This window comes from Sphaeramia orbicularis, chromosome 3 (assembly GCF_902148855.1).
Source record: "Sphaeramia orbicularis chromosome 3, fSphaOr1.1, whole genome shotgun sequence".
Classification (NCBI taxonomy): domain Eukaryota; kingdom Metazoa; phylum Chordata; class Actinopteri; order Kurtiformes; family Apogonidae; genus Sphaeramia; species Sphaeramia orbicularis.
The window spans coordinates 46,452,278-46,467,713 of record NC_043959.1 but is presented as its reverse complement, the minus strand read 5'-3'; the positions used below and the strand labels follow the sequence as shown (position 1 = coordinate 46,467,713).

Here is a 15,436-nt window from a genome sequence, read left to right as displayed (position 1 = left end):
GTACAGGTTTTAGGTCTCATTAATGGTGGAAAAAGTTTTGAAATGATTTATCTTGGTCTCATTAATTTCCATCACTAAACCTTGGCATCCACCTTGGCTTCCATCACTAAACAGGGGTGTGTAGACTTTTTATATCCACTGGACACATACACATACTGGACACATACATAATCATTCTTAAACCCTTTGCTCTAACCCTAACCCTAAAATTAAGTGTTAATCCTCAAAAAGCCACTTAAATTGTGAGGACAGTCTGAAATGTGTCCACTCTGCACTCACAAATAGAATATACATCTCACTCTATTTTCTCCTTCACACATATCGATGCTCTGTTGCTTAGAGTATTAACTGTCATCTTTCCTTTCATTTTTTGTTTTTTGGTTGCCTTGCTAGGAATTTTTCTGTCTTTGCTCAGGGGGGGAACACTCACCACTGCTTTTCAATTTGTTTTTAGCACAGTGCATGATTATTCAGCATGCTGTTGGCTAGCGCTACTGACAGCTTTGTGTGTGCGTATCAGTGTATATTTATATGGGTACTTTGTGTTTCTGTTTGTGTCTGTAGATGTGTGGACTATATGTGTGAGCATTTTCGTTTCTGTGTTGGATGTTTGTGTGTCAACATGTGGGGAAGAGAAAAGCGACTGTTTTTGTCTGCTGTCCTCTTTCGTGAACGTGAAAGAAAAGTGTCTCTCAACACACCGATAACAGCTCGAGCTGACAAAGCTGCTTTCTGTGTGGGGTCTAATCCATAGAGACAAACACTCTCCCTCACACACACTCACACACTTTCCCTGTAATCCTCACTCGTCTACAGTCTCTCATTGTCTGAGCTTCTATTTTCTGAGATGACACTTCAAAGCCGGTGTAACAACACATTGTCTATCTGCCCCTGCAAACTGCTCTAAAGGAGTTTAAACTCCCATAAGTCTTTGGTCTCTGTGTCTCAACACATGGACAATGCTCAAAGCCTCTAATCTCACACACTTATGGTGGCCTAATACACTTCATCCTTCGTGACATTGTGATGCCTGTGTGTTTGAGTGTGGACGGTGAATATGTTATGCACACAGTTGGTGTAGTGCAGGAAGGCCTCGGCAAACATAGCAAAATGGAAAACAACAGAGAAAACGTCAGGATGCCAGGCCGACTGGCTAACGGTTCGATCAGTAAATCTACATTACTGCCTGACTCCAAGTCCTTGCAGCTGACAGCTTGCATCCCTGTTGTTGGCTGGTGATATACAGCAGCGAAGCTCTACTGGCTTTGCAGAAACCATTTAGGCTTTGCTCAAACTGTCTTCCATCCAGATATATCCAGATTGTGTTTATATTCAGCTAAGAAGGTTTGCCATTCCTGCAGTGCATTGTAATGCGTTATAAATTATTTTGACCACTTGTGATCAGAATGTGCTTCTTTTAATGCCATTTGGTATGAAAAAGAAATGAAACACTATCCAAACTGCAACTGAAGTATTCCCAAGGTAAAACATCTGATAAAACAAAGCCTTATGTTGTCACAGTGATGGTTTGGCAAACTAATCATAAGCACCAGACATGGGTGTGGTCCAGAACATCATGACTCACAATTACAATATCTGTCGAAACAATATGATAGTATCACTTTTTTTGTCAAATTTTTTTGCCAGTACCAATCCCCAATTCCAGGTTTTGCACCAGCTTTGAATAGTGATGAATAGTTTAATTTAATTTATACCACAAAACATTTGACATAACCTTAAAATATGTTCATTTAAACTGGCTTGATTCACTTAAACCATGTTTACAGCAGGTTCCTGTTGTGCGGCACAGGAAAGACACAAGTTAGAAAATAAAAACATCAAAGGCTGGGTTTGATACTGTGACAGTAGCTTCGTTGGGTCAAGGGGTCAGTGAAGTCAAATGACTTTCTGTTTCAATCACAACATCAACTCTTACTCTTTGAAACATGCACATAGACACTCATGCACAAAGACCTGGTGTCATTTCTGTAACCACTATAGAGTTTGACTGTGATACACCCCCTGTCACCACCACTACTAGCCTGGTGGGGAGCTATTGATTGGCCCTGACAGAACCAATTACATTCAGTGACAGATAGAGACATGGAGCTGTCCACAGGGAGGAGGCAATGCCAAACAGAGAGAAAATGAAATAGGGATAGAAGAAATACAGAAGACAAAAGAATACTATAAATATCCATATCTATGTATGTGTTACTTGGACAGCTGCCTTTTTTCTTCTTGTGTCTTTCCAATATATTGAGAATGTTACTATATTTTTCAACAGTGTGCTACCTGGATGATGGTTAAAGTGATCTCAGTATTAAACATTCATCTCATGTGTGCACAGCTTATGGTTTTAAGAGCTTTGTGCTGTCTTCTGTCATGAAGAAATAGAGTAGAGAGGTAGATGATTATAGTAGGAAAGATGATTAGTCTGCTCAAACTACCCACAGAATTATCACCTTCTCTACGGCTATCTCCATGTGTAGTTATACATTAGCTAATTATGTTGCATTCAACTCCATTCACATGCACAGCCCTCTTACTCTTGCTTGTATAAAGTCTCTGAGCAGCTTCCCAGATAACTATTAAAACCACAACTTGCTGCTTGAACACAGTTCCAGACATGGTATTTAAGACTGTATCTACTGAATTTCTAGGGTCTATGATTACCAGCGTGTGCCGGCATCCTTATCTCCTCTTCCACTGGGACCCAGTCTGGCCAAGCGGCCCCGTTCCTCCTCCTATTCCTCTGGGCACAGACGCAGTCGAGACAGAACCCACTCCAAAAGCTCCAGAGCCCACTCCACCAGTTCAACCACAGCCAAGTGTGAGTATTATAAATTGGCAGTAATTCAGATTTGACTTCACTGAAGATATTCCAGATGTTCAACACATATCTGCACACATATCTGTCTTAATTTTCATCCAAAGAGCCTCAAGAAAAGATGCTGTGTGTTGGAGGCTGTAGAAATGCATGGTTTGCCTAAATGCTGGGAAACAAAACAATGAGCCTCAGCATGAATAATTAAATACTTATAATAAATACAGCGGATGGAAAAAGGACATGTACTGTGCCATTCACAGAAGGGTCAGTAGATCTTTTTTCCATTCATTATCGCTGTAAAATAATATGAACAGTGCAATAGTAGGCTTGCAAAATATAAAAAAAAACATAATATACATTATGAATTTGTGATAAACAAATTAAACTTAAAATTACCACCAGATTACACCAATGAATTTAATTGATTCTACTATGATAAAGCACATCAGCACTAGGGTTAATATTTCCAAAAATCAGCATCTTTAGAAAAAACTGCTTTTCATGGTGAAAGTGTCTCAGCACACCATCCCGTTTCAGAAATCATTCGGAACTTTGAAATGCTGATGTGGAGTACACTACACCAACAAAAAACGATAAAAAAAAAAGAACGTTCACACTCCCTAATCAGAGGTGTGTGGTTCACCTGCCAGTCAACAGAAAAGCACACTCATACTGAGTCATATGAGTTTATTCTTGTATATCATGGCTTTTCTAAGTCTTACATTATTACCTCTCTTCTCGAAATACCACAACTTCATTCTCGTAATATTATGACTCAGTTCTTAGAATATCATATTTTTACATTCTTTAGTGTGTCCATAATCCTCTTTCGTAAGCTGGAGCTTCATGTCATTGGCCAAGTTGTGTGTATTACAGACTTTGTGTGGATCAGTCAATCTAATCTTTGTCAGATGTTAAATGATTTGTCTAATGTTGCTCATCAGCAGTGGGTAGTTAACTGAAATCACAGAATTTCTAAGTTTTGTAGTTTAAATAATGTTCATCCTAGAGTAGTCCTTCTGATGTTTTGGGTACTTGATGTGTTATGATTACAGTTATATAATTATGTGCTCTAAATGTGCCTTTGTATACAGCTATTACAGTTAATATGAATTCCTCTAACAGCATTAGTACAGAAACAACAGCGGGCATTAATTTTGTTTCACTACTTGCACATATGTTTTGCAATGGATGGAAAATATGGATAAATGCAAAGGTTTTTTTTTTTTCTGTTGTCCACTACATTCTCACCGTTTCTGTCCCTACAGTGGGCATGGAGGAGTTGCAGGTGATTAAAAAGGAGCTGACTCTGATAAAGACACAAATCGATGGGCTGCTTGACAGTCTTGACAGGATGGACACACAGAGGAATGACCACAAAGGTGAGACACTCATTCACAGAGACAGTGGAGACTGGTAGCTGTGAGATCAGATGATAGATAATCTATCTCCACATCAAAAACATTTTAAGATAGACTCCAGTGAAATGCCACTTTGAGATTTCTGCTTGATTAGCTCTAGCACTCACAACCCCAATCAAATTGATTCAGGTTTTGTGCTGCAGGGAAACTAGAGGAGGGAATGCATTGCACTGCTGGAGCCACTCCTGTGTTACCTGACAAATGAATTATTTCCTCCTAGTCAGGTTTTAAAAAAAAAAAAAATTGAATCAAGACAAAATCTGCAGGAGTGTGGGTGTACAGATTTATGGTTGTGAGCAAATTATGGATTGTGCTGAATAAACCATGTAGTTCAAGTTGGGGACTGATAAAGCTTCTGTGAAAGGACAACTTTTGGGGATCGAGAACAATAGCAGATGAAGAAAGAAAAGCTCAGAGCTGTAAATTAACTTATTGTTGCTGCCCTCATGTGGAAGTCTGAGCACAGTACGTGTACTGCACCTGCAAGTCACAGCAATAGTACAAGGGATGAACAAGACAAAGCTGTATTGTCCTTTTTGAGGACAGTTCATAAACTGAAATGCAGTGAACAATACAGTGTACCCATTACGGTCTCTGAGCAGGATGTTCCATCTCTGTTACACTAGAATGTTCTTGTAAAATACAACTAAACAGTCATTTAACCTCAAAACTGGAAGCAATTTAGTGTACATAACATCACATTGAATATGCAAATAGACAGTGTACTTGGGAAAAGGCGTCCACGTCCCTTATGGTTTTCTTTCAGAGAAGTGTGCATGTGCATGTGCGTGTTCCTCAATCTATTTTGAATGACCTTGGGCGATTGATAGCTCTCATCTTCATATTAATTTATCTCAGGCTCTGCTTGATTCCCTTGTCCCTCACCATATAAGTCTGCTGTCTCTCGCCTCCCTTTTGCTATCTCCTCATCTGTCCTTCATTCATTCTGTCACTCCCTCTCTCTTTCTGCCTCATCAGTCATCTGTTGCAGAATCAGCAAGATGTGCTCAGACATTTTTAGTTCTTTACTCCCAGTAAACATGTGTTTACCTCAAATGTTTAGAATTCATGCCAGGCTGCTTTTCCTTAACTGTATGTGCACATCTGTTTACTGCTCTGTCGTAGGGTCTCCCCTGAGAGAGGACAGTCCAGCTGGCTCACCATACGCTCTGTCAGGCAGCAGCCCTGAGCATTCCCTCTCATCCCTCTCCCCACCCAGTTCCCGCCATCGAATCCACAGGGAGAGCCCTGAACTTCAGGAGCCTGATGATCACACGGTAAATGCACCTCAAGGCTTCACTTTTTCAAGATTGACCTGAAAGTGCACCAGGACAGTCCTCTGTCCCATAGTCTTTCTTTCTTTCTTTCTTTCTTTCTTTCTTTCTTTCTTTCTTCTTTCTTTCTTTCTTTCTTTCTTTCTGTCTGTCTGTCTGTCTGTCTGTCTGTCTGTCTGTCTGTCTGTCTGTCTGTCTGTCTGTCTTAAGATGATGACATTTTTATGTCATTTTCTTTGGAAAGGTCAGAGGCTGCATCATTTTTATTTAGCCTGGCCTGTAACAAAACCTCTGCATAACATAAAAATCTCCTCTTTACTTTCCATAGATTTAGAGTCGAAACATTATCATTTTAACAAGGCCTGACAACTACCTAACGTAGAGGAAAAACAAACTAAAACCCTGTCTGCTTCCCATAAAAAGTAACAAAGCTAAAAAAAAAAAGGATTTGAAGTATTCATATACATTCACAGTGTATCTAATGCCACTTACACAATGATGGCATTCTGGTTAAAACAAATGCACATGGTCTGATGGGTCTCTATCGGTCTCCATTCAATCCTGCAAAACAACATACTGGAAAACATAGCACGGGGTCAACAGCACCTCCCTCAGGCAGGTATGGAGAACAGCATGAAAGTGATCACAACTGCTTCAAAAAAATATCTTTTTTCAGAGTAAAATGTTTGTATTAAGAGGCCAAATTAAATAATTAAGTGCCTAGGCATGATATCTGAATTGTGACATGGGACATCTGTTGAATTTATTTAGTTTTTGTTGGTATGATGAAATTTTACCTAGTCATTCTGAGCATGTGCTTTGCTGAAATGTCTCTTTGTTTTTACTCTTGTGTTTGTCTCAGATGAACAACCACAGCTCTGATGCTGAAGAGGAAATATGAGGGAGGAAAATGAGAAGACGTGGAGGACATGAATCAAGTGCCAAACACTGAGGAAGAGAACTACAACCATCAAACTAACACCCGTATCACAGGCTGTATTACATATCAAAAAACACAAGATGTTCAGTCATGTCTGTTTCTGTGACTGTTCTCAGAAATAAAATGAAATCCTGACCTGCCTGACACGTACATAGCAAATGTAGCTGAGAACAGAAGAATTAGGTTGGCTTCTCCATCAGCAAACCCTTTTCCAGAAAAACAGTTGTGAAAGACTGCTTGAATCAAGGTGGAGGCATTCCTGTTGTAATGTATGTGTGTGGGTACATTAACACCAGTATTCTAGAATCACCCTAAATATCAGAAAATAAGACAGAACAGGTCTCAAAGTAAAAATCCCATTAACATTTTATAATTAATCTTAATTACAGTGAAGTCATTGTCTTAAAAAAGAGATAAAATATCAGTATCCATCTGTAAATAATCATGTTTTCTCATGAGGTTTGTTTGCAAATTGTGGCTATGTTACTGTTGCTTCACTAGATTCTTGTGGGAAAACGAGTGCCAATAAAAAGATAGTAAATAAGCACTCTGTTTTAACATAGTTTAAACAAACAATATGTGAGTAACAATGAAGCATAGGCTACCATAAATTATCTAAATGCTTTACTATTGCTGTTATTGAAAATGCATTCATATACTGAAAATTGTTAAGATGAATTACCATTGGACAGGCCAAATTAGGCATTTTGGCCATGAGGGTGGATTGTGGTGCCAAAACATAACCTCTTGGAAATCCACACTAATCTTGCAACACTAGCAGCCAATACCTACCAACTGCAGAATGATGAAAACAACAAGTATGTAATACTCTGAAACCCAAAGCAGCCAATCACCTGCAGAAGATCTAAACCCAACACACACCTTTTCACATACACGTCCACACCCATGCAGTGCCTGTCTGTACCTGTCATACTGTAAATTTACTGTCATGGAGAGAACAAACATCTATAGCAAAATGCAATTGTAATGTGTTAGAAAATTACTATGAAAGGTAAATGAATCCTTGAGAGATTGTTCAGTCACACTGTGATTATTCACTGGAGAAACACATTGTTTTATGTAAGTATTGTTCTGTTAGCTACTTGAGTGTAAGAAATGTAAACAAATGATCCTGTTATGTCACCCTTGGAAGAACTACAAGTACTTCACTACTTCGAGCCTGTTGCAGGAATGTGAACTCTCTTCCACTTTGTATTTGGCACTTTATCATGTAAAGGCCCAGGTCAGTGTAATATTGTGTATTAATGTAAACTTTACTGTAATCGTTTAGCTGTCTTTTAATCTTACTTTAGGACTTCTCATATGTTTTTTAAAAAAAAATCAATGATGTTATTATAATTCCTATGGTGTTACATGTTTTTGTTTGCATTCTTAATATAAGCAAAGTGGAAATACTCATTGTAACAGTAGTAAAAGTATTTTCATAATGACTATAAATGCAGTGCACTGAAGTGTGTTTTTTTATTAGGGGAAAAAACTAAATAAGTTGAAGAAAGTATTAGTCAAAGGGACCCAAATGATGTCAGTCTTTTATGCCTTCACTAAAAAAAAACTGAACAATGTGAAGGTGCAGGAGCTATCGTTAATTAGTGACCTACACTACCATGAAACAACCGAAGATATTAGTATGAGCTCTGTGGACCACTGATGTTAGTGTTTTCCATGGGATGTGACACAGTACTGGCCACATTATAGTTTGTTAAAACGTGTCAGAAAAAGGGTTAAGGGATGCATTTACTTCAGCCATGTTTTCCATAAGGCAGAAAAGCTGTCATCTGTAGCACCTCAACCACCACCTCTTGCCAAGAAACACAGACAAAGAACAAAAGCTGGTTGTTAAAGTAATAATCAGGCCAAACAAAATGGTGATGTTAAGAGTTTCTTTAGTTTCTCCATTTTTACAGTAATAATGAAAGCATAAGTATAATTTGATCTGCTGTCACTATAAATGCAGGCAGAAAAATTAACGCTCACATCTGGATTATTGTTTGAAAAGTTCATTGTGCATTCACATGTGAAATCCTGTGTGACTGTCTGCACATATCACCATAAAACAGCTGAATAGAGTTATTGTTTATTCTAAAAACAAAAACCAACCTGCCCAGTGATAAGATGCTATACTGAACACTGTGACTTTTCAATCAATCAACCATTGTTTATATTTTTGGGTGGAATTCCAAACCAGCAGTGTCAGTTTGTGCAGCTGTAGGCTGGAGATTGTTAGTTCATTAACTCTGTAGTCAAACAGTTTCAGAAGGAAAGAAAGACTTTGTTCTTTCTGGTTCAATTTAATCTGTTCATTTGCATTAGTTTTTGCCCGAACAGCAGACTACTTTGATCATACATCTCTTTTAGGTTCAAAGTGCTAAAAATGAACTGTGACAAAAAGGGGCTCTTGCACAACTGATCTTCTGTTGACAAAGAGATAAGCACATGTACGTCGCATGCTGTATGAGTGCAAGATATCATGAGGGTAATGTGATAAAAATCTGATGCAGTTAAATAAGCCCTAAAAATACTTTTTTCCAGTTAGAATCTTTGGCCCAGTTTGGATTTTGTACATTGGCACACATGAGTGCTCAAAGGCTGCAGCAGCTCAAGGGTCATCTTTTGCATGATAATAAGGTAAGGACAAATTTTCCAAAACAGGATATTTCTGATGGAATGTAGTGTAATGGATACACTTTGTAGCAGCTGTATATGAGGATAAAGCTTTTAGATATTACAGGTAGAGCTATTATGGTAACGTTGCAGTTTCTGAAATGCATTAATTGTAATCTAATAAAATTTGAGGTTATGATTTTAAATCTATGTGGGACATTAACAAAACATTCAATATAAAATCACATAGACAGATTTGATCAAAATAATACCATGAAGTGTTTTACAGGTTTTTCTATTGTGGCAAGGGTTTATAAAAGCTTGGACCTTTTAATTTTATACATTTTCCTAACCAGACATTCTCTAATGCTACAGATATGGATATATATTTATGTCTTGAGAAAGTATTGTTTATTTTCCTATTCAGTCCTGTTTTGTCGATTTAATTATTTGTCACAGGATCAAGCTAAGCAAAATACATACTTCAATAGATGAGAGAAAACTATGAAATGATGTTCTCTCTAAATGTGTCTTTGTCAACAAACTAGCAAAGTTCTTAAACATCACATATATGTACAACTACTCAGAAAAATGTGTCATATTTTGACTTGGTTGCAGGTTTATTAGAAAACGTGGTGATATTCCAGCAGGATTAGCCTTTTTTTATTGTTGCTTCCCAAATGAAGTGGTCAGATAGGAGGAAACACTGTTAAGTGTTTTGGTGTTTCAAAAAAGATTTCATATCTGAAAAATCTGGTGCAAACGCTCAATTGTCAGAGTCTCAATAGGTATAGCTTTTTCAGTATTCGAAACAAAAACCAGTGACAACATATATTATGTGCAGCCTTTTAAATAATGTAAGAATATATATGTTTTTGCAGTGAAATGGTTAACTTAAAAAGAAATATTTTATACTGTTGACTCATGTTACAGTTGATTTTGTCACCTCATTCATCCGAGGTCCTAACTCCTTGTTCTATAGATGTCAGCGATGGCAGGCCCTGTTAGTCCACTGTCCACCCATGTACTGAACACTGCGATGGGTGTCCCTGGGTCAAACATGTCCCTCAGCCTTCATCGACAGGACCCATCTACTGAAGCCTGGAGTTTGATTACAACAGGGTAAAAAAAGATGACAACCACCTGCCAAATACCAACCACCAGCAAAATAAAACATCATAATACAACAAACACCATTACTCAAAATGGAACACTTTCAATAATAGATTTACATAAAATCATGCAGTGTTTTTTCTTAACAGGACAACTAATGAAGATGGACGCTGCCCAGGACTGATCTCAAAACAAATGTTTGTACCTGGTGTTTACAAAATGCGATTTGAGACTGGACAGTACTGGGAAACTATCGGCGAGTCCAGCTTTTACCCATATGTGGAGGTGAAAAAATATTTTGTGATCTTCAACTATCATGTTTTATATTTTAAAATAACAATCATAATTTCTTTCCCACATTTCTCTGATAAATGAATTCCACTGTCAATCTATATTATGCTATAATCACCTTAAAGGTCAGTGGGTGTAGCTAAAATAGCTGATCTTTTCCATGTTATTTTGTTGCAGATTGTCTTCATTATAAAAGACCCCGGACAAAGATATCATGTCCCTCTGCTCCTGAGTCGCTTCTCCTACAGTACTTATAGGGGGAGTTAGAAATCAAGAGTAATGAACTTCATGACACATCTTTTATTCATCAACTACTAACAAATCACAGCAGATGTAAATCAACATCAGCGGTCTTGTACACTTTCACACCTGTAGAAGAAATATAAGCTGCATTTGATGAGGTAGTCTGCATATTCTAGAATGATCATCAAAAGAACTGTCTTTGTAATGAATTGCAGTGTTACCCTGCTGATACAATATTAGGGTTCCAAAATGATTTTCAGCAGTTATGAACATTTACAGTATTATATAGGATTACCATATCATCTGTTCACTGTTTAGTGCAGGGATCTGCAGCTCCTGAGTAAGATGTGGCTCATAATTCAGGCTCCTGAACCAATAAACCCTGACAAACATATGAAATGAAGAACATATATTGTTTTAACATTTTGCTGTCATTGTTATAGCCCTAAAACCATTTGTACATTGCCCATCTGTAAAAATGCACTGAGAATAAACACAATAAAAACCTTTTTTTAATGTTTCATCAACCCAAATCTGTGTTACACGCTACATTAAGGCATGGAACGTCTTCTTTACCAAAGTCAACAACTCAACTGCATAAACTCAGTTTGCATTTGCTCATAGTTATCCTGTTTCTAAATAACTCCAAACATGCCAAAGGATTTTCTCCATTAGCCTACACAATGAATCAGTAGTGTTGTTGAAAAATGTAAAGTGTTTCTTTTCTTTTCAGTCGTCCAATTTCACAATGCAACAAAGATTCTGTTATAAAGTTATTGAAATGGAAATGCAAGATTGCCAAAAAAGCATAAACTTACTACTGCACAGTGATGGTACATAACAAAGAGGGGATTAAATATTTATCTGGGTCAAAAATGGCTCCTAATTTGGAAGAGCTGCTGACCCCCAGTTAAGTACCTGACTATTCAGGTTTTTCCAAATCCATTATTTTGTATTTTAGTAGTTATTTAAGTCAGTTGTATAAGATAATGCTAATTAAAATCATTTAGGACAATGTAAATATAGGGCAGTTTTCTCTACATTTAACCTAATTTGTCCGTTGAAAGAAAAGTCTTTCAGTTTTTGTGAAACTCAATCTGCAACACAATCTAAAAAAAAAAAAATCAATAAATTAACCCAAAAAAAAAAAAGACCAAATGCGATAAGATTGTTTATAAAGCCCATATTTCCCTGTTTTCTCTGTCTCCGGTCTCCGTGATCATCACTCTGAACTCGACTGCTTTAGTCTGCAGGTCTGTCTGACGTTCTCTGATGTTGATTCCTCTTACCTGAGCTTGGAAGGGCCTTGCCTCTGACGGGAGTTTTGTGCACATTATTCCACGATAGCACTCATTTCACCCTTTATTCTGTTAACCATTTATTTTTAACGATGGCCGACGACGAACTAGAGGCGATTAGGCGGCAGAGAATGGCGGAGCTACAAGCAAAGCACGGGGTGAGGACAGAACATGAGCCTGAGAACGTGTTTGTGGAGCCGTATAAGGAGATGCTGAGCTCAGTAGCCTGTAGCTAGATGCTAGCTAATGTAGCTAAAACAGTCACTGTAACAAGATACTCCCTGTTAGAAATGACTGGTGTGGTGAGAAACTACCAGCTCCATCATTGATACCTAGTGTTACTTAAGTTTAACTGTCTTTGCTCTTAGATTTGTCAAATAATAACTCATATGTCACCATTAGTTAAGCACACACTCCTTTGAGTCATCATCACCTGAATCGGATACATTTAAATCTTTTAGATTTATTTATTTTTTTTACGTACATTGTAAACAAACAGAGATGTGGGATGTTCTTAGAATACACTGTAATCAACTTTAGATACATATGTAAGTGGTTTTGATATTCATTGCTATTATCTTGGTCGAGGTTTCCCCCACCACTACAAGGCTAAAGTCATATTATTGCAAATCAGTGTGGATTTGCTCTAGCGTCTCCAAATCATTGTACACAGAAATGGAAATAATCTTGACTAATAACTGTGTTTTATTGCTGTAGGACCCCAAACGAAAACCCTGTTGATAGTTCCACAATTGATGTTTTTTCTCTAATGGACAAATCTTTTCTAAAGATACAAAGAAATACTCACAGTATTGTGTGTCTTTTTAAAGATACAAAAATTGTCAGACCAAATGGTGAGGCATTGACGAATACATTGCAAGGGAAACTCATGAAACACAATGAGATGAAATCAGTGAAAAATAAATATAGTGTCACTGTTTGAGCTCTTGTGTCTTTGTTTCACATTGCTTCTACCTGTATCTAAAGTCCAGATGTAGACTGTTAATAGGTTTTAAAGGCTGATATAATAACAATGGTTTATAGCAGGAGAGAGCCAGTAACAGATACTACAGCCAACTATAAATATTTGTAGGAATGTACTGCTTTTGACTGTACTGCAATCTACATAACAGAATATTTAAGTCAAAAAAATAAATACTGAAAAAATGATGTTGAACTGAACCTTATGCTGTTAAAACTCTAGTTAATTCTAGGTGTATGTTTTTTATTTTTAAGCTGTTATTTTCCCTCAAAACCAATAATTTCAGTTGAGGTCTTCCAGCACTAATACCAACAGTTTTTAAAATGCTCTATGTATCTATTTTTATTGAAGTCGGTCTAATCAAAGTGTGTTTAAGTACTTCAGCAGTATTTTAGATTTTAGCATTTTAAAACCAAAACCCAACACCATTTTAGTGCAAACACAGTTTATTTTAATATTGTTCATTATCAAATTTTGATGTTGAATTTGTAAGACTATCATCTACCTAGATGTCTACAGAGTGGATTTGTAAAGGCTATCATAACCGTCATCATCAGTGAATGTGGAAATTAACATCAAATTAATCTGTAAAAAAAATCTATTATTTTCCCTCTTATCCAGTTTTGAAACTTAAAATTAACCAGAGTTGGAGCCAACTTCTGTCAGTGCTTATAGTTTGGAAAAATCTTTGCTGATTTATCTTTTTTTTTTCTCCAAATATAATTTATGATATGAATGTCAGTACAAAATCCTTTTATTTGTTAGGTAAATTGTTTTCCACTTAAGCACACATACATACATGCATTAATATCTCACATGTTCTTTCAGGATGCTTCTAACAATCAGCAAGGAGAGGAGGCCAAACAGAGGTAAGATGTGTTATTTGTAAAGACATCACTTTTATGTGATGCTTTCAAGGTTTTCAACTTATTATAGACAAACTGTTTATGGCTGAAATTTTCCAAATTCTTTTCTGTTTTGCTTTATTACAAGCCAGAGTTTCATTGTAACTGAGAGACTTGATATTGTTGTGATTATTCTCATTCAGAGAATCAGAGATGAGAAATTCTATACTGGCCCAAGTTCTAGACCAGTCTGCTCGTGCCAGATGTAAGTGCACTCTAATATACAACATCATTTTTGTATACCAAGTACCACTCAGGTCTGAACATGTGGTCATGACACTGGTGTTTTGCTGTTTTTGTTTTGGTATTTTTTAGTGAGCAATCTTGCTTTGGTGAAACCGGAGAAGGCCAATGCAGTTGAGAACTATCTCATCCAAATGGCTCGTTTTGGAAAGTTAGGAGGAAAGGTAAGAGAATGTACGGTGATGCACTAAGGCCCTGAATGCTGCTATTCTTTCGCATCGTAACAGTGTAAGACATGTGTTTTCACTATTCTTACAGATTACAGAGTCTGGTTTGATTGAGATCCTAGAAAAAGTCAGTCAGCAAACAGAGAAAAAGACAACTGTCACAGTAAGTTCCTCAATGCCACAGATATTTTGATTCTTTTTTCACTGTTCCAACCTACAGTGTTTAATGCCGTCTACATTTCAGTTCAACAGACGGAGGGTGATGGACTCAGATGATGAAGACGATTACTAACTCCCCACAGGAACCCTGGAATGAGCCAAGAAATAGGGAATGACTTGCTTTACTGGGACTCTTATAGCATCTTTGAGTGGCTTGGTCCTGTGAGCTGAATCCAGGGATGCCACAGTAGCTTCTCTGTGCCAGTGGCAAAACCAAGAGGAACATCAAAGTGGTGTTGGTAGAAATAATAAGGGGGTACAATACAGACAGTGTCAAGTGTTCTTTTCTCTTTTCAATCAGTTTGCTACAGATTTGCACTGTTAGTGTTGTACTCCTGACAGCTCCTGGCACTTGACTTCTGTAGTCCTCCTAAGAGGTTACTCTTCTACTTTTTTCCACCATGGTTCTGTTTTTTTCAAACACAAGAAACTAGAAAAATGCAAAACATACTGCTGCTGATGTATTTTATCTAGGTTTTTTGTGACTATCCTCTTTATCATGTTGCATTTGGGTATTTTGTTTTTGTTAATGTGCATCATCAATAGTTTACACAAAAAAATAAAAAAGCCTTAAATTCCAGTGTATGATTCTCTATCAAACCACCTAACTATTTCCATTTTAGATTCTCACAAAAAATGTACTACAATGACCCTAGACTTGTAGTTTGGGTTTGTGACTGCTGAATACACAAACACTGCTCACTACAGAGAAGTCATTTATTATATGGGAATTTAACATTTGGATCAAATATTTCTTTTATCATTACATTTTAGAATTAATCTCTTAGGTTCAAGTTAACAGGTTGCCAAATGTACACAATTGTAAAAAAAAAAAAAAAAATAAAAGCCGTTAAAAAAGGTGACCTTCCATTTTTTTTCTTTAACGTT

General features: G+C 37.0%; 3 protein-coding genes across 3 annotated transcripts in view; all 3 read left to right on the top strand.

Annotated features, from left to right (window-relative positions):
- Positions 1-6,868, top strand: part of LOC115417244 (RNA-binding Raly-like protein) — a 40,613-nt gene extending 33,745 nt beyond the window's left edge. Inside the window, exons 4-7 of the mRNA XM_030131265.1 lie at positions 2,664-2,833; positions 4,099-4,212; positions 5,377-5,528; positions 6,388-6,868. Of these exons, the coding sequence (XP_029987125.1) occupies positions 2,664-2,833; positions 4,099-4,212; positions 5,377-5,528; positions 6,388-6,426 (475 nt within the window). The 3' untranslated portion in view covers positions 6,427-6,868. The remainder of the gene's footprint in view (positions 1-2,663; positions 2,834-4,098; positions 4,213-5,376; positions 5,529-6,387) is intronic.
- A 1,175-nt stretch (positions 6,869-8,043) lies between these two features.
- uraha (urate (5-hydroxyiso-) hydrolase a) lies at positions 8,044-11,258 on the top strand. The gene is made up of 4 exons (XM_030131268.1): positions 8,044-9,111; positions 10,070-10,209; positions 10,350-10,485; positions 10,669-11,258. The coding sequence occupies exons 1-4, from the start codon at positions 9,058-9,060 to the stop codon at positions 10,756-10,758; spliced, it is 420 nt and encodes a 139-aa protein (XP_029987128.1). The 5' UTR covers positions 8,044-9,057; the 3' UTR covers positions 10,759-11,258.
- A 747-nt stretch (positions 11,259-12,005) lies between these two features.
- On the top strand, positions 12,006-15,409 carry pdcd5 (programmed cell death 5). Its single transcript, XM_030131269.1, has 6 exons — positions 12,006-12,190; positions 13,843-13,883; positions 14,063-14,124; positions 14,235-14,326; positions 14,421-14,492; positions 14,574-15,409. Exons 1-6 carry the CDS (start codon positions 12,125-12,127, stop codon positions 14,619-14,621), a joined length of 381 nt encoding a protein of 126 aa, XP_029987129.1. The 5' UTR covers positions 12,006-12,124; the 3' UTR covers positions 14,622-15,409.
- Positions 15,410-15,436: the final 27 nt, after the last annotated feature.

Coding starts and splice junctions, on each gene's coding strand:
- pdcd5 (XM_030131269.1), top strand. CDS start 12,125: ATGGCCGACGACGAACTAGAGGCGATTAGGCGGCAGAGAATGGCGGAG. Junction 12,191..13,842: donor AGCTACAAGCAAAGCACGGG/GTGAGGACAGAA, acceptor ATGTTCTTTCAG/GATGCTTCTAACAATCAGCA. Junction 14,125..14,234: donor CCAGTCTGCTCGTGCCAGAT/GTAAGTGCACTC, acceptor GGTATTTTTTAG/TGAGCAATCTTGCTTTGGTG.
- uraha (XM_030131268.1), top strand. CDS start 9,058: ATGAGTGCTCAAAGGCTGCAGCAGCTCAAGGGTCATCTTTTGCATGAT. Junction 10,210..10,349: donor TGGAGTTTGATTACAACAGG/GTAAAAAAAGAT, acceptor TTTTCTTAACAG/GACAACTAATGAAGATGGAC. Junction 10,486..10,668: donor GCTTTTACCCATATGTGGAG/GTGAAAAAATAT, acceptor ATTTTGTTGCAG/ATTGTCTTCATTATAAAAGA.